At 42.8% G+C, this 27,326-nt stretch overlaps 2 protein-coding genes across 7 annotated transcripts in view; one reads left to right on the forward strand and one right to left on the reverse strand.

The window, feature by feature from the left end:
* scara3 (scavenger receptor class A, member 3) overlaps nt 1-15,556 on the reverse strand; it is a 53,517-nt gene extending 37,961 nt beyond the window's left edge. For all 4 annotated transcript variants that reach the window (XM_078542252.1, XM_078542251.1, XM_078542250.1 and 1 more), the window contains exons 1-2: nt 14,861-15,556; nt 14,563-14,661 (exon numbers count right to left, since the gene is read on the reverse strand). In XM_078542252.1, the coding sequence (XP_078398378.1) occupies nt 14,563-14,569 (7 nt within the window). In that variant the 5' untranslated portion in view covers nt 14,570-14,661; nt 14,861-15,556. The remainder of the gene's footprint in view (nt 1-14,562; nt 14,662-14,860) is intronic.
* Nucleotides 15,557-15,718: 162 nt separating this feature from the next.
* The window catches only part of clu (clusterin), a 42,788-nt gene continuing 31,180 nt past the window's right edge, over nt 15,719-27,326 (forward strand). The window contains exon 1 of one of the 3 annotated variants that reach the window (XM_078542256.1): nt 15,719-15,856. The gene's annotated coding sequence lies outside the window, so the exon portion shown is untranslated. Of the gene's footprint in view, nt 15,958-16,188; nt 16,287-27,326 lie in introns of those variants that run through there. The other 2 variants (XM_078542254.1, XM_078542258.1) reach the window with 2 other exon arrangements.

Genomic DNA, 27,326 nt, shown 5'->3' on the forward strand with positions numbered 1-27,326 from the left:
CAGACTCTTTGTATCGTCCTCACAACTCCCCTTTCTACCTATCTTTGTATCGGCAGCAAACGTGGCTACAATGCAGTCAGTCCCTTCATCCAACTCACTAATATAGATCAGTGCCAATGAAAATTACCACAACGCTGAACTTCCATTCATTACAGCCAACTGCTAGGGGGGCTGCCAGTTTGCATCACTGAGATCACAAATACCTTATTCCATCACCAAATACATTCAATTCAGCATCAGCAAGGTAGAAGCATACATTTTTACCACAGTGTTACCTCCCCAAATGTGCATGGAATCACTGAGCATGCCTATGCTGCCCCTGTGCACAATCCCATTCCATGCAAAAATAGACCCGAATGTTACCTCGTTAACACATAGCTAGTATGTGAATGCCAACATGGAGAATAATCCAGGTCCTTTCCCATTTCTCCGGGAGCTTTCTTTTAAGGCAAAGTTCCCATTTCTGAAACAGCACTGTTTTGGAAGGTTTCTGAAAGTAGATCTTGGATACCCACTGCAACTATATATGTCACCTTTATCTAACAGCAGAGCATGCCTACAGAACTCATGCATTCAGCAGATAATTGGGAATATTTAGACTGATCAGTTGGGTAAGAATTTCAGAACAGCTCCACTGGTGCAGAAGGTTCTATTACTTGAGGCTTGCCATTAAATCCCACCCCACCCAGAAATTTTTGACATAATTTGCCATCAATGTCATTGCATTCAATAGCATTCATTTGCACTCATCTTACATCAACTGCACTCTAAAGCAATCATTTAGCCATCATTTGACATCACAGGCAGTGACCAACTGACATCGTTGTCATCAATTGCCCTCAAACATTTGCAAAATTGCTTCCCTTAATCATTCTGATGCCAAAACTGATCTTAAGAATTTGTTCCTAAGCAAAATCTTAAGAAATAACGATCACAGCAAAATTTGACTAAGTTTCACGCGTTTTTTCACATGTGCACCCTTTGTGTATCAATTAGAACTTTAAAGGGTGACTGGTCTATTTCATGATTGAGAGGTCCCTGACAGGCATTTGAGAAATTAAACCAGATTTACACTGCTAAACATACAATCCTCCATATTTCTGAATTTCTATGGCTTCAAACATCCTAGAACTGAGCTAACTTTAGAAAAAGCAGACCCTGTTTTAAAATATATGTTTTGACAACCTAGTTTGATGTTTTTCTTCATAATCTATAACTAGTGCAGCTTACCAGCCGCAATGTTCAGTACCATCCATCGGGGGGAGGAACGGGGAGAGCAGAGAGTGATTGGATTGGGGGTGGGGGTGCGGTGGATGGAGAGTGGAGAGGAGAGTCATCAGGGTGGTGGGGGAGCTGGGCTGCTGGGAGGAGATCGGCAGGTGGGGGGGGGTGGTGGGAGCCAGGGTGGGGGACGCACCAGGGAACCCTGAGAGCAGATAAGGGCGGGAAGAAAAGGGAGACACCAGGGACGCCAAGACTCACACTGCTTCATCCTGCATGTTTTCTAAATGAAACAACTTAATACATTCAGATATTATTTCAGTAATTAATTTCCTTGTGATTTTCAACGCATTAGGTTGTATGTGATGTCAATGAGAATATTTGATGCCTTTGAGCACATTTGATGCCTTTAAGTGCTTAATTTTGATGTCTCTAAGGCCTTTGCCGATGCCTTTGAGTGCTTTTGATGTCAAAAACGGGACTGCACAAAAAACCCCTTCCAATTTAGAACATTTGATTTCAAATGATCGCTGATCATTTTTGAGCACATTGAATGCATTTGAATGCAAAAATGAGGCCAAAATTTTCTGGTGGGGACAGATGGCTATTAAACAAGGCACGGTCACAGGAGGAGCCTTATCCTTAGCCTTGGTCTTCCTTCACTGTCCTGTATTCTTCCCGCCGTTAAAATTTGTTGGATGGAAAATCATTGTTGGTGCACAGCAACAAGAAGCCTGCAACTGCCACTCCACACAGGGCAGAAGAAACCACTCGGAAATCCCTTGCGTAAGAATGTTCTTAATCATTCTAATACAGGCAAGAAATGCTTGTTGCAGTTTTGATCCCAAAGCCTCTTGCACCAATCAGAGAATTTATGAGGCATATACTATTATGGTTTGTGTCATTGCAGATGTCACTGGTGTTGCCATGACAACACTTTCTATGTAAGCAACAGAACTATGCTTCACTTCTGTGCCCAACTACTGCAGTATGATCGGTAATTATGTGGGAACGTGACTCAGAAAGTGCCTGGCCCTGTAACATCAACAACACTTGCTGCTCCTCGGCTTTGAACTGTGTCTCACCTGAATTTCCTCTACAAACTCACTAACTAAACTCCCAGAATGCAGGTACCTATACAAGTGTTTAGAATATGCGGTGCTTATGCTGCAGGATATTGTGATTTGTGGTTATATTGGTAGGTACCAGTTCCTAACTCATTTTGTTCCTCCCTTTCTGTGAAGAGAACAAATTTTCACAGGTATAACTTCAATTGACCAGAATACTGCGGCTGCCTTCAGTGGGTGTGCCTGCATGAATGACAATCAGTGGGACAGTATAGAAGTTGAGCATTATGATAGTCATTAGCTTGGTTGCATTCTTTCTTTGCCTATGGTTCCTAATGTGGCACCCTTAAAGAGTGTGCATCCATTCATGATGAGTAAACAGCATCTTGTCCTGCTGGTTAACTAGCAATGTTTACAGATTATAAGGATATAATGCATTGAGGAGCTAAAGGATTATCATCCGTTGGGCATACTGAATAGGGTATTGAAGACTAGCATCCAGTATCAGCACCAGGATGCACCTGTTTTCCAGAGTCAGGGAAAGATTCACTTATATAAAAATAGTTAGTATATGGCATGTCACTATTGGCACATATTGGATACCTGTCAGAGCAGAGGGTCAGGCAGAAGGAGTGGTAGTGGCTGGCTGACAGCAGTGCCAGCATGAGGATCCCAAAGCACCTATTGCAAGAGGATTAATCAGGTCAGAAGCTGTGTCTAGACCCCACATGGACCACACATCTGATGGCGCCCACTCGCTCCATCTCACTGTGTACTAGTGGCTCCCTGATCGCCTGCTGGGCCTGAGAAAATTTCTGAGGTGTGACTTAGGGGAGGATAAAATAATTATAAAACATAAACAGAAAACTTTCTACTCTGCACAAGGCTACACTAGGCTCAGCATCCCTAGCTAATTCAGAGCAAAAAAATATCTAAACGCATTTCTCCAGTTTCACCATGTATAGGAGCTGCAGCATCTTTCCTTGAAAAGGTTTAGAGGTCAGGGGCACAGCAGTAAGAGAATAATTTACTCTAATGATTTTTTCTCATTTTTAAAGAAATTAAAACCTATCTATGGTTACTAAAGAGGCCAAGGATAGGGCCTTTACACTTCATATTGTTTACTGATTGTATCAATTAACCTATTCAGAAAACAAATATCTACAGAACTCCTCAGAGACAGCATGACATTACCAAAAATGGTTATCCATTGTCTAGACCACCATTTATATTTTTCTTAATAATTTAAAAAACTGAAGCCCAAATTTGGAACTCTGGCAATAAAGAGGTTGACCAACACTGCAGACTGTCTCAAATTAGTGGTGAGGCAGTGGCAGTGGCACAGTGTTAAGATCACTGGACTAGTAAGCCAGACACCCAGGCTAATGCTCTAGGGGGATGGGTTCAAATCCCATCATAGCAGCTGGTAGAATTTAAATTCAATTAATAAATCTGGAATATAGGGCAGAATCTTCTGTTCAGGGGGCAGGGCCTGTGGGGTGACATTGGGCATGCATCCTGATATCATCCCACATCATTTAGATTTTCAGAACTGTCAAAGGCCTATTAAGGCCAATAAAAAAGTAATTAACATGGTTAATGGACCTGCCCGTCCAACATTGGCGGGCAGGCCGGGAGCCCAAGTGGGCTTCTGAAAACACATGAAACCTCATCCGTGGGTGGGATGAGGTTTCATGAGGGTATTAAAATGTTTATAAAATGTTTAAATAAAAGAAATTGACATGTCCCAGTTCATGTGACAGAGGCACATGAGTGGACATGTCAGTAATTTTTTTCCTGTTCTTTATGGAAATTTTCAAACCTGAGCCGATCTCCCTGAGACAGCACTTTGCCTCAGGGAGATCTGTACGCTCTTACGCACGCATGCGCGAATGAGCACATTCCCGGCTCAGGGAATCTCCCCACCAAGCACTCCCTGGTGGACGTCACTCAGGGCAGGCCTTAATTGGTTTGCCCACGTAAAATGGCGGTGCACCCCCAACTGGGGACACCGATCAGGAACCCGCCCGCTCACACCTGTTCCCGCACAACCCCCCCCAGATGGGGGGGAAGATCCTGCCCATAATGCTAGTCTCAGTCCTAATGATAATGAAACTATTGTTGATTGTCATAAAAACCCATCAGGTTCACCAGGGAAGGCCTACATGTGACTCCAGACCCCACAGCAATGTTCATGGGAAATTAGGGATGGACAATACCAGCCTGACACCCACATCCCATAAAAGAAAAAAGATCCAATGGGAGTCTTTTCCCCCCCACTTTGAATAGGAGACCAACATGCAGATAATACGGGCAGGAACCTTAGCTCGTAGCAGCACACTTATGCTGAGGTACAGGAAATCCAGTGTAACAGCTGCTCTTAAAGGACTGGAACTTGCCTTCAAAGGGATATTCGTAGGAAATTCATCTAAACATGACACACTAGAAACATTTGGCAACATGCTTCTTTGAAGATGAGGAGCTGGAGGTTGTATTGCAGAAGGTACATCAAAGTAGGATGGTGCTATTTAAAGCCTAACCCTCTTGTAAAAGCACAGATGCATAGAAGGAAGTTACTGATCAAGTCCTGCAAGTCTTCCATATCTGGCTTCACATTGAAGACGTTTGATGGTATCAGGAGCACGATGAAACTCTTCCTCAATTTTTCCAGATACTTAACTGTAGGGCCCCATAAAGCATGACACACACTTTAGTTTCAAACGTCTGGAAGGTACTAAATCAAACATTGCACAGACATGAACATTGAATCAAAGCTAGGTGGCGCATTTTCTAGTTGGTGGAGGCTGAGTAACTGCCAGCAGTCGCTTAGGTTGTTAGGCGGTTCCTCAGTGTGATCAGCACCATGGATGCAAAGGTTGGGCTTGGTCTCCTTGCATGATGGAAATGGTTTCCCCTGAAACCTAGGCACATGTGAAGGGTCTATATATGCAGACTATAGGTAAAGCGGATGCAGATCAAATACATCAGGCGTTGTTGCACCTACATTTGCTGGCCATTTATCAACTATTCTTCTTGATCTAAATCATGTAGTATGACCAGAACTCTAAAAGAAATGTCCACCCTCGCCACTTTGTACAATGCAATTTAACTGCCAGCAACAACAAAGTATAATGACAAAAAGCACTGGGAGGGATTACTCAGCAAGGCTAAGGTTGGTCAAGGTTTTATAGAAATTATAGAAAAAAACACAATCCATAAATGGGGAAATGTGCAGGTTCATTATAATGAACTAGGCCTCATAATGTTAATGTCAGCGATGGGAGATTGGCACTCATCAGCTAAATTCCCATTTGAGGTTCAAGTTGAAGCTTAGGTGTTGCAAAACATGGTGCATGGAGAATGGAGCAATAATCATGTTCCTATCAGCAACCACTGGACCACTAGCAGAACCAACCAAAATTGGCCCTGAAAGGACGATTAGCCTCATGAATGAGCTGTCGAATTCAGCTCAATGCTTCACAATCTGGAACTTGCATTCTGAAACTTTTCATCAACCACCTTGTAAAGGAACTTCTTTGTTGAAGGTAAACAAGTTTTCACTTTCTGGGATACTGTTATTGTGGACCAATAATTTTCGTTGCCAACATTCAATCATCCCCAAGTTTTCAGCCGTTTAATTTCCAGCCCTACTGGAAGTTTCTTGATGTAATTATTGCACACGACAGAACTATGGGCAGGATTTTTCCTATGGCGGCCAGGCTGGGTGGGAGTAGGCGCGGAGCTGATCGCAGCCCGCGAACGGCTCCGTGCCGCCATTTTACGCAGGCGAGCCAATTAAGGCCTGCCCAGCGTAATACACGGCCAGTAGCGCTCAGCACTACCTGTGCGGGCGGGAGGAGGAGGGAGTGTCGGGGCCAGCGAAGATGGCAGCAATCTCCCTGAGGCACGGAGCTGCTTCCGGGAGATTGAATGGACATTCAAATAATTAAAGAAATGATTTAAAAATTTATTTAAACATGTCCCCTCATGTGACTGTGTCACATCAGTGGGGACATGTTTTTATATTTATCAAAATTTATTTATTTATTTAACAAAAGCTTCAGGAAACCTCATCCCGCTCGAGGACGAGATTTCCTGGAAAACGTGAAGGCCACTCGGGCTTTTCGCCTGCCGCCAACTGTAAGGTTGGACAGGCAACATTCACAAGTGCTTCAATGAATTTCTTAATGGCCTTAATAGACTCCGGCGCGTGCCCGCCGAACGAAATATCGCAACGGCACGCAATGACATCAGGACACATGCCCGACATCATCGCACGTCATTTTACGCGTCGGCGTGTTGGGCCCGCCCCCACACGCTGACCAGAAAATTCTGCCCCAGGTTCTCTTACGAAGCAGCAATTTTATCTGTTCAAAAATAACACTGCTACACCTTTTTTTTTCATAGTCTTCACAAGTAAATAGGAATAGTCTGCGTATTTCTATTCTTTTTATTCTTTCATGGGATGTGAATGTCGCTGGCTAGGCCAGCATTTATTACCCACTCCTAATTGCCCTTGAGGAAGTGGTGGTGAGCAGCTTTTTAAACCGCTGCAGTCCATGTGGGGCAAGCACATGCACAGTGCTTCTGGGAAGGGAGTTTCAGGATGTTAATGAAGGAAATGGTGAAATAGTTTCAAAGCAGGAAGGTGTGTGGCTTGGAGAGGAACTTGCAGGTGCTGGTGTTCCCATGCATCTGCTGCCCTTGTCCTTCTAGGTGAAAGAGATTTCTGGTTTGGAAGGTGCTGCCGAAGGAGCCTTGGTGAGATGCTGCAGTGCATCTTGTAGATGGTACACACAGCTGCCACTGTGCATCAATGGAGGGGTTGAATGTTTAAGTTGGTGGCTGGGGTGCTGATCAAGTGGGCTACTTTGTCCTGGATGATGTTGACCTTCTTGAGTGTTGTTGGAGCCGCACTCATCAAGGCAAGTGGAAAGTATTCCATCATACTCCTGACTAGTGCCCTGTAGATGGTGGACATACTTTGGGGAGCCAGGAGGTGAGTTACATGCCTCAGAATTCCCAGCTTCTAACCTGCTATTGTAGCCACAGTATTTATATGGCTAGTCAAGTTCAGTTTCTGGTCAATGGTAACCCCTAGGCTGTTGATGGTGGGGATAATGCCATTGAATGTCAAGGTGAGATGGTTAGATTCTCTCTTGTTGGAGGTGGTCATTGCCTGGCACTTGTGTGGCACAAATGTTAACTTTCCACTTATCCCAAGCCTGAATGTTGTCCAGGTCTTTCTGCATATTGTTATGGACTGCTTCAGTATCTCAGGAGTGGCGAATCTGAACATTGTACCGTCATCAGCGAACTTACCCACTTCTGGCCTTATGATGGAAGGAAGGTCATTGATGAAACAACTGAAGATGGTTGGGCCTAGAACACTACCTCGAGGAACTCCTGCAGTAATGTCCTGGGACTGAGATAATTGGCCTCCAACAACCACAACCATCTTCCTTTGTGCCAGATATGTCTCTAACCATAACAGATATTCATCCCTTATTCCCACTGATTTCAATTTTGCTAGGGCTCCTTGACCATACACTCAGTCAAGTGCTGTCTTGATGTGAAGAGCCGTCACTCTCACCTTCCTTCTTGAGTTCAGCTCTTTTGTCCAAGCTTGGACCAAAGTTTTAATGAAGTCAGGAGCTGAGTGGCCCTAGCAGAACCCAAACTGAGCATCAGTGAGCAGGTTATGTAAGTGCCACTTGACAGCACTGTTGATGACAACTTCCATCACTTTGCTGATGATCGAGAGTAGACTGATGGAGTGATAATTGGCCGGTTTGGATTTTTCATGCTTTTTGTGGACAGGACATACCTAGGCAATTCTCCATATTGTCGGGTAGATGCCAGCTTGGCTAGGGGCACAGCTAGTTCTGGAGCGCAAGTCTTCAGTACAATTGCAGGATGTTGTCAGGGTTCATAGCCTTTTTTTAATTCATTTATGGGATGTGAGCGTCACTGGCTAGGCCAGCATTTATTGCCCATCCCTAATTGCCCCTGAGAAGGTGATGATGAGCTGCCTTCTTGAACCGCTGCAGTCCATGTGCTGTAGGTACATCCATAAGGCTGTTAGGGAGGGAGTCCCAGGATTTTAACCCAGTGACAGTGGAGGAATGGTGTTATATTTCCAAGTCAGGATGGTGAGTGACTTGGAGGGGAACTTCCAGATGGTGATGTTCCAATCTAGCTGCTGCCCTTGTCCTTCTAGATGGTGGTGGTTGTGGGTTGGAAGGTGCTGTCTACAGAGCCCTGGGGAGTTCCTGCAGTGCATCTTGTAGATGGTACACACTGTGTGTCAGTGGTGGAGGGAGTGAATGTTTGTGGATAGGGTGCCAATCAGCAGGCTGCTTTGTCCTGGATAGTGTCAAGCTTCTTGAGTGTTGTTGGGGCTGCACTCATCCAGGCAACTGGGAGGTATTCCATCACACTCCTGACAAGTGCCTTGCAGATGGTGGACAAGCTTTGGAGAGTCAGGAGGTGAATTACTCACCACGGCATTCCTAGCCTCTGACCTGCTATATCCAGTGCCTTCAGTCATTTCTTGATAACACATGGGCCAGGATTTTCCTGTCGGTGAGCAGGGGGTGGGGCCCGCTCGCCGACACGTAAAATGACACGCAGTAACGTTGGGCGGAGCTCCCGACGTTACCGCGCCCCATTTAAATTTTCAGGTAGGTGGGGGTGCAGCAAAATCAGCTGTGCGCCCGCCGACCTGTCAATGGCCAATTGAGGCCATTGACAGAGTCATTTAAGTAATTAATGGACCTGCCTGTCCAACCTTAAGGAGCCCTGGCGGGCATTAGAAAAAGTATGAAACCTTATCCATGGGCGGGATGAGGTTTCATGTAGGTTTTAAAAAATGTAATTCAAGTTTTTTTTAAAAGTTATGGACATGCCCCAACTCATGTGACAGTGTCACATGAGGGGACATATCAGGGAAATTTTTTCTTTCTATTTTTTATATTTTTTACTGTGTGCTGCCTCAGGGAGATGAGTGTGCCCACACAGGGAGCGCACAGCACTTCCGTGCGGACGTCACACTGGGCAGCCTTAATTGATCCGCCCACATAAAATGGCAGCGCACTCCGGATTAGGGGCACCAATCGGAGGCGCGCCTCTGCACACCCGCTCTTAAACTTCCCCCCAAACGGGGGGAAAATCCTGGCTATGGAGTGAATCGAATTGGCTGAAAATTGGCAACTGTGATGCTGGGGACCTCAGGAGGAGGCCAAGATCCACCTGGTACTTCTGGCTGAAGATGGTTGCAAATTGTCAGCCTTGTCTTTTGCACTAATGTGCTGGGCTCCCCCATCATTGAGGATGGGGATATTTGTGGAGCTTTCTCCTCTGCTTAGTTGTTTAATTGCCCACCACCATTCATGACTGGGTGTGGCAGGACTGCAGAGCTTTCATCTGATCTGTTAATTGTAGGATCACTTAGCTCTGACTATCTAATGCTAAATATTTAAGAATTTGTCACAATTTTACAAAATTGCTCTATTGGCAGAACCATATCCAACAGGAATGTCCAATAGAAATTTGGGCAAATGTCCCTCATATTTTTCCATCCATTTATTTAGGTATCAATCTCGGCTCAGTGGTAGCACATTTGCCATTAGATCAGGAGGTTATGGGTTCATGTCCCACACAAGAGACTTAAGCACATTATCTAGTCTGATACTCAATTGCAGTACTGAGGCAGTTTTGCACTGTTGGAGGTGCTGTGATTCAGATGAGACATTAAACTGATGCTCTCTCTGCCCTCTCTGATGGAAGTAAAAGATGCCATGGCACTCTTTGAAGAACAATAGGAGTGTCTGTTCTCCCTGGTGTCCTGGCTAATACTTATCCTTCAAACAATGTCAGATTATCTGGTCATTATTACATTGCTGTTTGGAGACCTTGATGTGTGTAATTTGGTTGCTACACTTCTCTACAACAGTGCCCACACTACAAGGCTATATAAATGGCAGTAAGGTGCACACCCTGAGGCTGTGAGAGGAACTATTTCAATGCAATAACTTTCATTCACAAGGGGTGAAATGTTGTGAAGGTGACAGAGGTCTTGGCCGCTGGCTGGAGAGCTGCGAGACCCCCGTGTTTCTTCTTTCCCTAAAGGGCCACTGCATCTTGTACCACTCAGGCACTTAACAGGCCAGCAGTGGGTCTCCCCCTGGAAACAAGGACCCCAAAGGCGGAAGTGCAGCCTGCAGACAGTTGCCGGCCAATCAGAGGCCAGCAGCTCTTATATATTCAGCAGCAGCACCGGGGAGGTGGTGGCTGCTGCTGGTCCGAGGCCTCGGATCAAGGAGGGACCCAGGCCACTAGGCGGATGATAGTTGCAGGGAGGGTGGGGTGATCGACAGCAAATGTAGGGAGGTGGCTTTCAGCACTTGCCAGGTCCCTCGGTCAGGCACTTAGTGCTGAATGCCTGTGTACGAGGGATTCCCCACCCCCCATCTCCACAGCTCACCCACCCCCACTCCCTGGGAGCCCGCAAGCAAACATGCCAGGGTTTATTTGTTGTGCTCCCCCATGGTGAGCCCCTGCCCGGCGCTAGGTTAATACCAGCTGGATGAGGTCCTTTAGAGGCATTAACTGGCCACTTAAGAGCCTTAATTGGTAAGGGCTTCACAGGCTTTCCTGCCACAGACTTAATCAGGTTGGAGGCGGGAAGATGTCGAGGTCCCCACCTGTTACCCTCCTGCCCGATTAAATACCCAGGGCGATCAAATCCCCCCATGGGGGAGAGCACAAGATTCCACCCAAGAAATGGGTTGTCGTATAATTGCTTCTAAAGTTTATGTAGAATTGAAACTTTGAACCTTTCCCCCTGCCCCTGAGGAGGTGCCAGTGTCTAATTTGCATTTGCCTGTATTGAAATGATTAAGATCAGGATGTGCCCAAGAAATCACAGACATAGGCCCACATCACTGCAAGATGCAGCATACTGCAACCTTCCAGAGAGTGATTTTTGGACAAATCGCAGTTAGGGATTTAGCCCCAGACAAAAAGTTAGTGCGTAACATTCCACTGGGCTACAGAATAGATCTGAATTGCCTATTAGTTTAAGTGAAATTAAAATTACTGTGTGATTGTAGTTTGCACAAAGTTAGAAAACACCAAGGTTAAGGGTGTGATTTTTGAGCAGTGCTGGCAGTGACAAACCTCACTAACCAACAGCACGTATTGGAAAATCGCAGGCTCCCTGCCATTAGAACATACTTGGAAAATTCAGATCTTGCATTTCTTTCATTTTCCTATTTATCCATATTAAATGATCACTCTATAAAATTCCCAGCATTTACAGATACCACACTCCTTTTGAAATAGTGCACTGGCTAGCTAAACATTGCACATACAGCTCAATGAAGATATCAGTAGAATGATTTGTATTGTGCATGAAATGATTGAAAACCACGATACAAACAACTTTAGTTTGAAATCTGGATTACATTTCTAACCCCAAGAAAAATCCCCTCTGAACCAGAGAGCTGGTGGTAATATTAGCAGTGCTTTAAACGGATTGCTAATTGAAACTCACAGCTTCAATCGTGCCCCTCCTTTCTTCGTTTCTGTCCTTTCCCCTACTGAAGGTAGTATTCATGTTAAAACACGGAGGAATAACATTTTGCTCCCAAGCTTTCGGCTGGGGACTATACTTGTAGGAGTGTGAGTTAGGAAATTAAAGCTACTGGTGCTTCCCCAGCTTTGACTCATGCTCCCTTTGAATGCATCTTCCCTGCTGGAGACACAAGGTGGGGGGGTACATTCTGTCCCGCCAAGGTTGAGAATGATGGTGGATGGGCAGGAACAGTGGTAGATGGGGCCCAAAAATACCAGCACTAGCCAGCCTACCATCCAGTTTGCTGACCATGTTCCCGGCATCAGCCATTTTGTCTGGAATGGGTTCTGGGCCCCTAGTTTTGCCCATCTATATGAGGTGGGCAACCAAATAGGCTCACTAGGAGCCTAGTTAACACTAGTTAATGGAGGCTGACTGGGATTTTCCAGTCAGCCTCTAATTTCCTGATGCAATGTGGATCAATTTAATTGTCAGGAATAGGGGAGCAACCAGCAGCAAGCTGGGGGGGCCAGAGCTCCAGGCAGACCTACAGGCCCTCCCTGCCTGCCTGAGTGTGGGTGCAGCCAAAGGCTCCCTTATCGAGGAATTTCCACAATACCCCCTCCCCACAACACCCCCACCCACCACCACCACAGGGATGGCATGGCTGCTTTTTCTATTGCTTAATTACATTTTTAAAGAAGTTGTTGAGAGGGCACCTTCGCATTGAAGTATCCTCTCATTTACGTATCATTTGCTGCAGCCGGCTGCTCCTCCAAAGCTGGAGGGCCTCTGATTGGCTCTCCAGCTTTGCAAGCCTGTCTGCCACCCTTAATTGGACAGGGAACCCGTCCCCATGCCAATTAAGGGGGCACCAAAGTCAAAATTCCAACATGTGGCTGGTTCACCACGGGGCAGATTCGGGACTCAGAAATAGTCCCGGCTCCCGTTTCCCACTCCCAAAGCAAAAATTCAGATAGAGGTTCCAGAATTATGCCAATGCTTCCATGGGTACTGTCAGGTTTATGTTACCTATGGTAGCATATTGAAAGATCTGAGCGTTTTGCTATATTGTCCTCTCTGCTGGGGAGGTGTCATTAAAGTTAGCTGAATTATGGCTGCCTGCAGTTGACCATGTGTTAGTCTTACTCAGTGCCATATATAACACCAATCAGCTCAGCTCTTGATACAATAATATGGAAGGTGAGTGTCAGTAAAGGCTATTTGACCAAAGGAGCATCACAACCAAGGTTACTCCTGTCCTCACCAAATTCACAAACAGGCTGTTTCAAGCAGGCGTCTGGTAATAGCAGGAGCTCCTGCTTTCAACCATGCTAATGCAGCCAACAGCTGAAACTCTAGTTGTCTTTCCCCATCCAGCTGTAAGTCAAAGATTCTACAACAAATTGTTCTCTCATTTACCACTTCAGCTCTGTACCTCACATGTTCCTGGGCTTAGCATCTTGGAACATAGGAACAGGAACAGTCAATCAGCTCCTCAAGCCTGTTCCGCCATTCAATAAAATCATGGTTGATCTGTATTCTAACTCCATTTGCCCACCTTGACACCATATCCCTTAATACTCTTGGCTAGATCACAGATGTAATATTATTAATGGAGTTAGCATCTACTGGCATTTGTGGGAGAGATGTCTCTCATTCTTGATGTGAAGAAATCCTCCCTTCTTTCTCCTAAAAAAACAGGCTCTGATTTTAAGGTTATGTCCCCTTGTCCTAGATTCCCCGACCAGTGGAAAAAAATTATTTGTATCTACTGTACCAATTCCTTTCAAAATTCTAAATTCCTTATTCATATCACTCTTTAACTGTTATTATTCCAGGGAATACAAGCCCAGTTGCAGTGGGAGAATGCAGAAGAGGCAGATGCAATCGTGGCTTTCAAAGGGGATTTGGATAAGCACTTGTAGAGGAAAAAAAAATCCAGGAGTAGGGGAAAGGGCAAGGGATGGCCACCTTCTCTACTGTAACCATTCTGTGATTTTACTCTGATCCTAGTTTATGTAATATTTCCTCATAATCTAACTCTTGAAGCCCTGGTAACATTAGGGTGAACCTATGCTGCACTCCTTCCAAAATCAATATATCTTTTCTAAGGTGGGTTGCCCAGAACTGTTCTATCCCTCTCATTATTAAAGGTTAACATTCCATTAGCCTTTTAGATTATTTATGAAAGGAGTGTTTCTTTGTTGTTAAAATGACACATTTAATTAATGAATACAATAATCCTTGAGGAGAATGTTCCCTCCTTGATACTACTCACAAATATATATACACAATGTTTTAACACATACAAACTGACCAAAAACTACTGCATCTACTACTACTAAATCTGTTTCACAATATCCATGTGCTAAAGTAGAAATTGTTCTGAAAATTATTAAAAAGCTCCTATAGCAACAATGATGACAAAATATGTACCAACCAAGTTTACCCAATAATGACTTTCTCAAGATCCCAAGCACTGAATGAGTTAGTCATCGTAAAACCCCTGTGATTTACTTGCTACAGGAACGCACACACAGACACACTATATATATTTACACACATATTTTATAATAAGATGTCTACGTTAAACAATCTTATCAAGAGAGTATCAGAAATGGAAAAAAACGTGCAACAAAAAGCTGGGCGAATAAACTTGCTAGTAAAATGAAACGGAGATAGTGAGGTACTAACCTTTCATATTCTGTAATTATATTCTATCTGCAGTAAACGCCTGTTGCATCTCTGCATCAAAAAAAAACTTTCTTGGAAAGTTAAGCAGACAAGAACTTCCTGTAATACAGCAAAGGTTTAGGATAACAGTGCAATGAACAAAGGCACACGTAGATGCAGACATTCAATTTGTTGCAAAAAAAAACTGAACGAAGAGTCTGTAACTATAGATTTAAACATGCATGGTTTTATTTATACACATATTAAAAGATTAAAGCCCGTTTTGCATTTTTTAAAAGCACACCATGATTACAGTTACCTTGTTTTCAGCTAAGTTTCCTTCATGAAAACATGTCTGGGAAACGCAGACTCCAACTAAAAATTTCTACTAATCTTCCTTGTTCTGGAGCCTGAATAAACATTCTCACTGAAAAAAAAAGGCTGGACGTTTTTTGCCCGGCGACATGTTTCACGTTTGGAGAACCGTGACCTTGGCTCATTTTACTCAAACCATTTTCAGAGACGCAGCGACCATGTTGTCAGTCTACAGGGTAACCACAGCTGGGCGATGATAATTGCTACCAAATGTCTTTTGAGATGAGAGAAAAAAAATGACTTCGCATTGACAAATGTGCAGATCAGAACTATAAAATGTGAAGAAGTTAGCTAAACGTTCCCTTTAACCACATTGGGGAAAAAGTACAACAACAAATAAAGAGAGCACCGCAGCTGTAGAAGCGTGTGCGAATGTAGAAAGCCCATCCCTGAAAAACTAACCTAAAATGAAAAAAAAAACAAATCCTTTTCAATGACTGGTTCTCCCAATTCATTAAACTACGTTGAATATAATATATTTCCAGCAACTCGTGCAAGGATCAGAAATGATCATGGTCAGGATGTGCATTTCTACCAATGATTTAATCTCAGATAATTTATCTGCTGTTTTTGAGTCACATCAACACAAGACGCCAGATGAAGGGAAGTATGTGACAGCTAGAAACCAAAAGCCCTTGCTGTTTGACAATGACTCCCCTGGTTGCTCCGGCGGCTTGTAGCCTGTGTCGTGTTGCCCACTGCTGGATCCACGCAGCATTTGCACCGATCGCCTGGATTCCAGTCGTTCGGGTTTTTTTTTTCACCTCGGGGAGAAGACAGTCTATGTAGATTTTTCCAGAAAGTCCCAGAAAGCTATTCAACATTGCGTATTGGTGACTCAACAGAAATGTAAATATAACCTTGAGTGGCAGGATAAAAAGGTCCAGGACTGCTGTGCGAAGCGGAGATCAGCAAGGGCAGGGACAGACTTCTGTGCAAGGTATGGGCACAAGAAAGGGTTTGTTTTTACAATTGCTAATGGTTTGGGAGGGGCTGCTTACTGATGTTTTGTCAAAAAGGAATAGCTTACTTTAAACAGCAGTAAGTGTTTTGTCATTTTTAAATAATCTTATTTGGAAACATATTGATCTAAAATATAGAATATAAAAAAGTATCAACGATCAACAATATAGATTTAGCCAATGATAACACAAAAGTATAACTTGCAACATTTGAAAACGAAATTGAAAACTGTAGCAATTGAACTTTAAAAATAAACAATTGGCACAAGGCTGGAATATATTGTGGATGATAAATATGCTGATTTCAATTGAGTGTAACATGTTATTTGAATAATTTAATGCAAACGACACCCTGTTCAGTCTTGTCAGTCATTAAACGCGTTCCATCCTAAAGTTTGAAATGTAGAGGTGAGTTGACAAATCTGACATTAGGTTTGTGCTTAAATGCAACTTGAAAGTTATTTTGAGCTCTCTATCATTAATATTTAAGGTAAAACTGTAAAAGACATGTACAGGTATTCTGATACTGTAATTAGTCTTAAGAGGACTTTCGCTTCAGCGTTAAGGGAATTCCACGCAAGTGTTGCTAATTACTGCTCATTGTTTACTATTGGGTGCATTATTGTACAGTCGATGAAGCTGCTCCACCTTGTGTGGAGGAGTTACTGTCTGTGGGTATAGGCCTTGGGCACTCAAAGACTGCATTATTTTAAAAAAAACACAATCGGACACAAGTTGATGGCCGGCACGGACAAGATGGGCCAAAGCGCTTGTTTCTGTGCTGTATAACTCCATGCGGAACATTGTTGTTGTCCTCCTAAACTGATATCAGTTTGTAGGTTTATCATTTTGATTCTAGAACATTATCAAAATCTGTTTACAACCTAATCCAACTCAGGCAAACCACACATTCTACCCTCCCAAAACTGCTTTTTAAGTGCAACTTTGAAGATCTAGCAGGACCAGGATGGCTAAATTGGCATATATATAAAGGCATAATAAACATGCTACCAAATGAGGGAACTAGAAGGAAGAGTGGCCGTAGCACAGTTGAAAGATAGCTAAGATCCCATGGGTCAGTTCCCACAGTTTCAGCTTTTTTAAATTGCTGAACATCTGCATCGTATGGTGCACATACTGGATGTGGAGAAGTTGAGCAGATGCTAGCATTGTAGCATTTCCTTTTCCCCTGTTACCAAGGAGAAAAAATGTGAAGACGACATGGGGCAGGGTGGGGGAGGGGGAGAACTGTGTGGTGGTGACTGTCGCTCTTTGCTTAGTGGTTGATCCTCAATTAACCAAGAAGCAGGTTGCTGCCAACGCCTACTCCCACCTTTCACCATTGCCCAGACTTGTGAAGAGGAGCAAAACTCCAGGAGAAAATTCCAGAGTTCAATAAATAAAGTGTAAGTTTTAAACAGTTTTTTATTGTCATTAATAATAAAATAAGGCTATTTTAGCAATATGATGAAACATGTTAATAGCACACCATCTCTATTAAAGGCTGGTACTCTGCTTGCTATTATTGTAGACGGTCAAGGTTATTGCTTTGGATGTTGGCACACAGCCAAACTGCAGTTACTTGTTCCCAGCCTGCTGCAATCTGACTGCATCACAGAGGGAGGGCTTTGAAACAGTGACAGACAAGATAGGCTCATTTTTATGTTTGCCACTACAACTGATCTGAAGCAAGGTGGGATATTGGTGTCGTTGTGTGGTTTGATAGTTTTTTTAAAAAAATTTTGTTTTAACTTTAATTCTAAATGTTATAATTTATGATTTTTTAAAACCAAAACAATTGGCTGCGACGGTACTACGTGCAAACTGGGATCACTAAGCTGTTCGGATAGCTATCTATAAAATGGTGGCTTCACAAGGGCACCAAGTAACCTGAGTGCCAAAATTGATGTTTTAAAAAGATCTGCAGTGGCACATTATTCGGGCATTAGAGAGCTAAAATATTCATAATCAGAACAGAAAATGCTGGAAATTCTCAGGAGTTAGGCAGCATCTGTGGAGAGAGAAACAGGATTAACATTTCACGTCTGTGACTTTCCATCAGAATAGTTTTTAGTATTTCCAGCATTTTCTGGTTTTATTTCAGGTTTCTAACATCTGCTGTATTTTGCTTTTGTAAAATATGAGTAATTTTAATTCTGACATATAATTGCTTTTAGGTGTAAGTGATTCCATTTCTAATGCAAAGATTATAGATGGATTATACAATGGATCCTGCTATGTATAGCTGATTGGAAAGCAATCCTTGTTGCCTTTCACATGCCTTACATTGAATCATTAAAATCAACTATATCTGGGATGTAATGAAGATCTGCTTGTAATAGGATTTATAGCTGTGTTAAGTCTGTGGCTCCAGGTTAATTGCAATTCACTGTGGAGGGTTAAGAATGTGAGTTCCCATATTCTTCCATAGAGACATACTCTTCAATTCAGCCAGGTCATGCAGGAGAGTTGCTGAGTGAAAAGAAAAACTCACATTTATAAAATGTCTTTCACAACCTCAGCATATTTTCAAGTCCTTTACAGTCATTTAATTTTTGTAGTTATAGTCACTGTTGTATTGTAGGAAATAATATTGCACATAGCAAAGTCTCACAAACAACAATGTGATAAGAAACATAGAAAATGGGAGCAGGAGTAGGCTATTTTGCCCTTCGAGCCTGCTCCGCCATTCATTATGATCATGGATGATCATCCAACTCAATAGCCTGCTCCCGCTTTCTCCCCATATCCTTTGATACCTTTCGCTCCAAGAGCGCCATCTAACTCCTTCTTGAAAACATACAATGTTTTGGCTTCAACTACTTTCTGTGGAAGTGAATTCCACAGGCTCACCACTCTCTGGGTGAAGAAATTTCTCCTCATCTCAGTCCTAAATGGTCTACCCCGTATCGTCAGACTGTGACCCCTGGTTCTGGACTCCCCCACCATCAGGAACATCCTTCCTGCATCTACCCTGTCTAGTCCTGTTAGAATTTTATAGGTTTCTATGAGGTCCCCCCTCATTCTTCTGAACTCCAGCGAATATAATCCTAACCGACTCAATTTCTCCTTATATGTCAGTCCCACCATCCCAGGAATCAGTCTGGTAAACCTTCACTGCACTCCCTCTATAGCAAGAACATCCTTCCTCAGATAAGGAGACCAAAATTGCACACAATATTCCAGGTGTGGTCTCACCAAGGCCCTGTAGAATTGCAGCAAGACATCCCTGCTCCTGTACTTGAATCCTCTGGCTATGGAGGCCAACATACCATTTGTCTTCTTTACTGCCTGCTGCACCTGCATGCTTCCCTTCAGCGACTGATGTATGAGGACACCCAGGTCTCATTGCACATTCCCCTCTCTCAATTTATAGCCATTCAGATAATAATTTGCCTACCTGTTTTAACTGCCAAAGTGGATAGCCTCACATTTATCCACATTATACTACATCTGCCATGCATTGGCCCACTCACTCAGCTTGTCCAAATCACACTGAAGCATCTCTGCATCCTCCTCCCAGCTCACCCTCCCACCCAGTTTTGTGTCATCTGCAAATTTGGAGATATTACATTTAACTCCCTCATCTAAATCATTAATGAATATTGTGAATAGCTGGGGTCCCAGCACCGATCCCTGCGGTACCCCACTAGTCACTGCCTGCCATTCGGAAAAAGACCCGTTTATTCCTACTCTTTGTTTCCTGTCTGCCAACCAGTTTTCTATCCATCTCAATACACTACCCCCAGTCCCATGCACTTTAATTTTACACGTTAATCTCTTATGTGGGACTTTCTTGAAAGCCTTCTGAAAGTCCAAATAAACCGCATCCACTGGCTCTCCCCCATCAACTCTACTAGTTACATTCTTGAAAAATTCCAGGAGATTTGTCAAGCATGATTTTCGTAAATCCATGCTGACTCTTTCCGATTCTGCCACTGTTTTCCAAGTGCTCAGCTATTAAATCTTTTATAATAGACTCTAGAATTTTCTCCACTACCAACGTCAGGCTGACTGCTCTATAATTCCCTGTTTTCTCTCTACCTCCCTTTTTAAATAATGGGGTTACATTAGCTACTCTCCAATCTGTTGGGACTGTTCCAGCGTCTATAGAATCTCGGAAGATGACCACCAATGCATCCACTATTTCTAGGGCCACTTCCTAAATACTCTGAGATGTAGATTATCAGGCCCCAGGGATTTATCGGCCTTCAATCCCATCAATTTCTCCAACACCACTTCCTTACTAATACTGATTTCTTTCAGTTCCTCCCTCTCACTAAACCCTGTGCTCCCCAAAATTTCTGGTATGTTATTTGTGTCCTCCTTTGTGAAGACAGAACCAAAGTATGTATTCAGTTGATCAGCCATTTCTTTGTTCCCCATTATAAATTCTCCTGTTTCTGACTGCAAGGGACCTACATTTGTTTTCACCTATCTTTTTCTCTTTACATACCTATAGAAACTTTTACAATCAGTTTTTGTGTTCCCCACAAGCTTACTCTCGCACTCTACTTTCCCCTTCTTAATCAATCCCTTGGTCCTCCTTTGCCGAATTCTAAACTGTTCCCAATCCTCAGGTCTGTTGTTTTTTCTGGCCAATTTGTATGCCTCTTCCTTGGATCTAATACTATCTCTAATTTCCCTTGTAAGCCATGGTTTGACCACCTTTCCTATTTTACTTTTGCGCCAGACAGGAATAAACAATTGTTGCAGTTCACCCATGTGCTCTTTGAAAGGGAACCGTCATCCCTTTAAGTAATGTTTCCCAATCCATCATAGCCAACTCGTGTCTCATACCACCGTAGTTTCCTTTATTAAGATTCAGGACCCTAGTCTTAGAATCAACTACGTCACTCTCCATCTTGATGAAGAATTCTATAATATTATGGTCGCTCATCCCCAAGGGACCTCGCGCAACTAGATTGCCAATTATTCCTTTCTCATTACACAATGCCCAGTCTAGGATGGCCTGTTCTCTAGTTGGTTCCTCAACGTATTGGTCCAGAAAACCATCCCGTATAAACTCCAGGAATTCTCCTCTACGGTATTGTTACTAATTTGATTTGCCCAATCTATATGCAGATTAAAGTCACCCATAATTACAGATGTTCCTTTATTGCATGCATCTATAATTTCTTGTTTAATGCTATTCCCAACATCACCACTACAGTTTGGGGGTCTATATACAACCCCCGCTAACGTTTTTTGCCCATAATGACCAGATTATCTTTGTTTTTGGTGATGTTTGGTTGGGAGATAATCATTGGCCTGAACACCAGGGAGAAATCCCCGGTCCATCTTCAAAAGGTGCTTTGTGGTCTTTTACATCCACTCGTAAGAGCACACTGGTCCTCAGGATAACACCTCCAAAGGTATAATACACCCTCAGAACACCACAGGAGTATCAGCTTAGAATATGTGCACAAATTCCTGGTGTAAGGCTTGAATCCACAATCTTCTGAATTAAAGGTAAGCAAGTGTTACCACTGAGCCACAGCTGAGACAATTGAGGGAACACTGTTTCACTTACATTAAGGGTCAGAACACGGGTGTGTTACAAGAACAATCCCATCTAATAAATTACAGTTACATTGACAGAGGCCTGGTAAGAGTTTCATGAAAAAGGATGACAGTTCTGAAAAATGGGTCATTCCTCCCCTCTATTTCATCCTGGGTTGTGAATTGTGTGAGATGTGTGGGGAGCGCAAATAATTTTAAAATAAGGGAGTAAAAATGTACATGTATATTTCCAGTGCACAAACATTTAACTCTCTGGACATGTATAGTTTTGGAGCATCTTTTCAGTGTAGAGTTAAGGTACTATATATTTATCTGGTGCTATATTTGATGTGGGCATGCTTGATACTAACACTGGCTGCAAATTTAAAACTACAGCATTGACATTATTCATAACGGAATTAAAAATCACTAAAGCTCAGAATGTGAATGCCTTCCATCAAATCTTTCTGTTAAATGTGACATTAGAGAGCAATTACTTATGTGCCTGTGCGACACATTTTTCTGTTAATATAGGCATTAACACTTTGAAAATGGAATAAGGTCCACATTAAAACAAAGTTGACAGTTTGACTATTAATGATGCCAGCAATAATTTTCAGCATCAATAAAAAATATAATCGGCTTCCACTAACAAAGGAATTCATAATATTTTACAGCAGAACACACATTAATATTTCAACTTAAAACTAGCCCTAGGCAAAGATTTATTGGATTGAGCACCAGAAATTTAAAGCAATGCCCCAAAAACAACAGAATGATACAAGATCCTTCCTTTTACCTGACAGGGTGTTGTGGCTAGGTCTCTTTTTAATTTGTCAGGGATCAAGAGATGACAAAAGATGTATTGGCACTTTAGCTCCAGCACAATACTATCAGAAATCCAGATGGCATAAAAAATAGTTAACTGTTGACTTATAAAATAATTGTGAATGTCAAATGTCAGAATGCAAGATAGTTTCCTGAGGTAACTCAGAGACAGCAGAGTGAGCCACAGAAATGCAATTGCATGCACCATAGAAAAATTGGAAATGGAAGAGACAACTATTATAGCTTCATTAATATAACTGTGTTAATTGTCAATTGGAGCATGGACTGTGACTTTGAGATTATTTTGTTAGGTTTTTACTCCACATTGGGATGTTACATTTTCATAAACAATTTCAGTAAGTAGGTTTAGCAATTTCATCTATCTTAGCTTTCATATTTTTAGGTTAATGATCTTATTAGTACCTGAAGTGTTTTAGTTCCTTTGTTTAAAATTAGTTACTTTTCTTTCCACCCTGTAAGACTTCTAGGTCAATTTACATTTCAGGCTTTTCCAAGAAATTTGCATTCCAAACCTATAAAGTGTTTCCAGGCATGGATAGGTCCATGTGGGTATCAGACTGATTTGAAGTCCTGCCTTCCCATTTTAGCAGTTGAGTCACTCATCACAGGAGTCTTGTAGCATCAAGGGAGACCTGGGAGTCTTCAGCTTGCAGGAAAATTGACATTTTCAAAAGAAAGATGTATTTTAGATAGATTTATCATTTTAATTCCATAAGAACTTGGAGAGCTTTGAATTAATAAAAAGAATTCTCCTTAGATTTTGTTTCCTCTTTAACTAATCAATTAACTCTCATCAAGAATCAAAGCTGAGGGAGACCATTCATTCTGCCTAGCTCACCCATCCATACAAACCTACAGTTCCCCGAACTGCAGATTTTAACTGTGATATGAATGGCTGAGTTAGACCATTCCTTTACTAGGGGATGCCCAAGGTGTTTCCAGTACTGGAAATGTTAACCCTTTTTGTTAAGTTTTTTCAACTGATTAGTGAATATCATTGCAGACCTGACACAAACAATTTACGTGTACACAAATCATTATCAAAGTTCCACTTATCCCAAATGAAGTTTGGACACTCTTGCTATATTTAAGGCACAGTGTTGTATATGCTTTTTCCCCTTAACCACCCTAACCTGGAAGAGAAATCTGCCTTCACTCAACGTGTAAGTAGCATTCATATATTTGGTGGTTGAGTTTGTAACAGACTGTTCAGAATTGGATCATTCATATGCATTATATTAATCGGTAGCGTACCTTTTGAACCCCAGATAGATGCAAGTTGGGCAAATGGCCCTTCTGTTCATCTCACCTTGGCCTGCCCCCTGCTCCACTGGCACCTTCTCTTTTGAGCAACTCATCTTCTTCAACCACTCTCTCATCTCCTCTGAAATCTTCATTATCTGCCACCTACTCAAGGCCACACACGTTCTTATCCTTGGCCATTTCAACCTCCATCTAAGCTTACCTTGCCCTCGCTCATCCTGGTTCACTCCACTCCAGTCCTCCAACCTCCACATAAATTCCCCTGTGCATATTCACGACCAGTCTCTCAACAAGTCATCTTGCATGATTTCTCTATTTCCATAGTCTGAATCTTTGATAATTTTCTTGTATCCCTCACCACTCAGATCTCGCTTAATCCTTCCAACCCCACTGCCTTCTGTTCACCCCTTGAAAAACACTTCCCTTACAATGACACTTTTAAACACCTCACAATCTAGCCTTTGACCCTTTGTTCTCCACTATACTTCTTCAGTTATGGATTTACTCCCTAACAGCCTCACCTCACCTTTGTTGCCCTTTGTACCCAGCAAAACCTCTACTCTGCTGGCACCCTGGTGCTCCACCTGGTGTGGCCCCCATCTTTACTCCATTCAATCCAACAGTTGCCAACTTGAATGTGTACATAGTGCACAACTGGTTTAGCCATTCATTACTATATCTGGCATGACCACACCATCCAATCTTCGGCCCTGCTGTACCTAGCCAGAACTGCTCACTACTCCAGGATCATCCTAGAATACAAAGTTTTTAAAGAGGGTGGAGGAACAGAGAGACCTGGGGGAGAGGGTGTCGAGGTTGGGGGGGGCGGGGGGTGGTTCCCCAATCTTTGAAGTTAACAAGCTGATAAAGCTGTTAGAAAATATGTAGGACCCTGCACTTTACAAATAGAGGCATAGAGTACAAAAACAAGGAAGTTATGGTGAGTCTGTTTCAGAAATGATTACTTTTCCTTCTTATCTACTCAGCAGATTCAGACTGCCTGTTTGCCAAAAAAAAACAGTCCATTTTCTTAGTAAACAGGAAGAAATATAGAGAATTTTCAAAATGATTGCAGGCGCAGTCCTGTCACTTGAATGCATTAAATATTTACAAATTGCCGCAACTGGCCTTAAAAGACTTGGCACTGTTGTTCACGGGAAGTTTTAGAAAAAAAGTGGTAAACATGTAGTGGCTATGGTTCCCCAATTTTACCCGCCACAAGAGATCATTGTTAAGCCTCGTGATGTTGGTCAGGTTGCTGAGCCTTTTATTCTGGGCATTACAATTTACTCAACTCCCAATTCGCTGCAGGTAGAGGAGCCTTTCTTTCTCATCTACATGTTGTCCATCGGTGAGATCATGTGCAGACAAAGAATCAGCTTCCACATACCCAGATCTACCTCTTGACCATCACTCTCAACACCGTGTATCTGCTTGTCTTCGACAGGACATAATATTTCTTCTGAACCGTAACTGTTGAAACCCACATCAATGCTTTAGTAACTTCCAGACCTAACTATTCTGAAATTTTTCTCGCTGGCCTCCAATATATTGCTTCATAAACTTGAGCTCATCCTCACCCACGCATGTCCCATTCACTCATGCCCCCCATGCTCACTGACTTACATTGGCACCCAGTCCACCAAAGTCTTGATTTTTCCAATTGTCATCCTTGTGTTCAAATTACTCCATGGCCTTGCATCTCCCTATCTCTGGGACCTCCACCAGCCCCACAGACCTCTGAGATTTCTGCATGCCTCCACTGTGTCCTCTTGGTGAATCCTCCACTTTCTGCACTCCACCTTTGGCGATTGTGCCTTCAGCTGTCTAGGCCCTAAATTCTGGAATTCCATCCCTTAACCTCTCCAATTTTAAACCCCTTATTAAAACATGCCTCCGCAACCAAACTTAGATCCGCCCATCCTCATTTTTCATCTGGCTTGGTGTCAATTTTTGTCTGATTACAGTCCTGTGAAACGCCTTGGAATGTGGTGTTATATAAATGCAAATTTCTGTTGATATATCAAAATGTTACTGGCATATTGTTAAGCAGGACCAGTGCTTTCGTTTCCTTTCCCACTGGATAGAAATAGCAGGAGAACATCCCGCCAACTGCAAGTGTGCTTGCATTTCCCAGGGATAGTAGGTCACTGATATGGCCCTCCCACCATCCGGTTCCTGTTCTTGTTTTGCCAGCAAAACCTGGTCTTCCTTGCCTCTGCACTTTTAGCTCCTCGGGTTTCCTAGCTGCATCTTGTGCGATATGTGTAGCTACACTGCTGTTGCTTACAAATATTAGTAAAAGAGAGATACAGGGTCCTGTGAATTACTCTTTGTTCTGTCATGGTGCTTTTCTAGACAGAAAATGACAGAAAAGAAATGAGCATTAGAATACTTGACATGTATGTATACATGTGTGTGATGCTTGTGTGATTATGTGTATGCCTATCTGTACACAATGAGTGAGCAGGGGAATTAGACATGAAAGCAGGATGAGCTTGGAAGAGGCCTGTCATCCCAGAAGGAAAAAACATTTTGGCCCAGTACTCTTATTTCCCAGTTTTTACTGTTATTTCGTTCTGGGATTTTACCTCATGCTGTCATATATGGAAATGTCTAGGTGGTCTCCTCCAAGGAGCTTGCAATTTCTGAGCTCCCCACCAGTTCAAGTCTGTTTAATTGTATTATGCACAATCTTGCATAACAATCTGAGAAGTAATCTTGTCATGTTATGATTCAAAAGAGTAAACACAGAGTAATAGATATATACTTGATCTATGTGCATAATTGCTGCAAAGACTCCTGGATTGCCTCTCTCATGCCTGTAATTTTGGCTATGGGATAAGGTGTGACATCTCCTCAACCCTTGATCACTCTACGTAACACCCTGCTGGAAGTGGTTAGCAAATTCTGCGACCAGTTGGATCCGTGGTAACAGACAATCTGTCTCCTGATGCAGAACTGATACACGAATAGGGGAAGCAGCTGCCAGCTTTGGCCAACTCAAGAAATATACATGGAGTAACATCACGCTGACCCTTAAGACTAAAATGCTGGTTTATGAGGCCTGTGTTCTCAGCACTTTGTTGTTTGGCTATAAAACATCGGTGACTTAGGACTATGAAGAAAGGAAGATCAACAACTTTCATCTTCGCTGTTTCTGGCGCATTCTAGGCATCTCGTAGAAGGACAAAATTAGGAATGCAGCAGTCTGCTCAAAGGGAAATCTCCTTAGTGTGCTGGCACTCATCAAGCAGAGGCGACTTTGCTGGCTCGGGCACATTGTCACGATGGACTTTCTGTATGACGAGATAGCTGAAGCCAGAAGACTAGTAAGACCCCCAAAGCTCTGCTTCAAGGGTGCTTGACATGAAGACCCTAAACATAATTTTTTTCATTTTAGAGACACTAGCAAATGACAGAGGGAAATGACATCATCACCTGCGGGCTAGTATATACCACCATGACGACCAGTGGCTACAGCAGCTTGGCAATAGGCGCCAATGTCGAAAACAAGAACCCATAACAACACCTGTTAAGCTCTTCATATGCAGCACTTGTAGCAGAACCTGCTTCTCATGGATTCATCTCTTCAGCCATCAGCAAAAGTGCACCATATGAAGATACCTCATCCTCAACGGATTTGACTTGTTGCATGTCCATCATCATTATGCAGGTGGAAGGATGCCAATGATGTGTGCATAATTGGGCATTCCCACTTTTATCTGTATGTGTTCCTCGGTCCTGTCAATAGTATATGCAATATGTTGGTGTACAATACTTTGGAAACACCAGAGGCAGGGCTGATGGGAAAGCCTCCCCTGACATTGCTGA

Source organism: Cetorhinus maximus, chromosome 5 (assembly GCF_964194155.1).
Source record: "Cetorhinus maximus chromosome 5, sCetMax3.hap1.1, whole genome shotgun sequence".
Classification (NCBI taxonomy): Eukaryota; Metazoa; Chordata; class Chondrichthyes; order Lamniformes; family Cetorhinidae; genus Cetorhinus; species Cetorhinus maximus.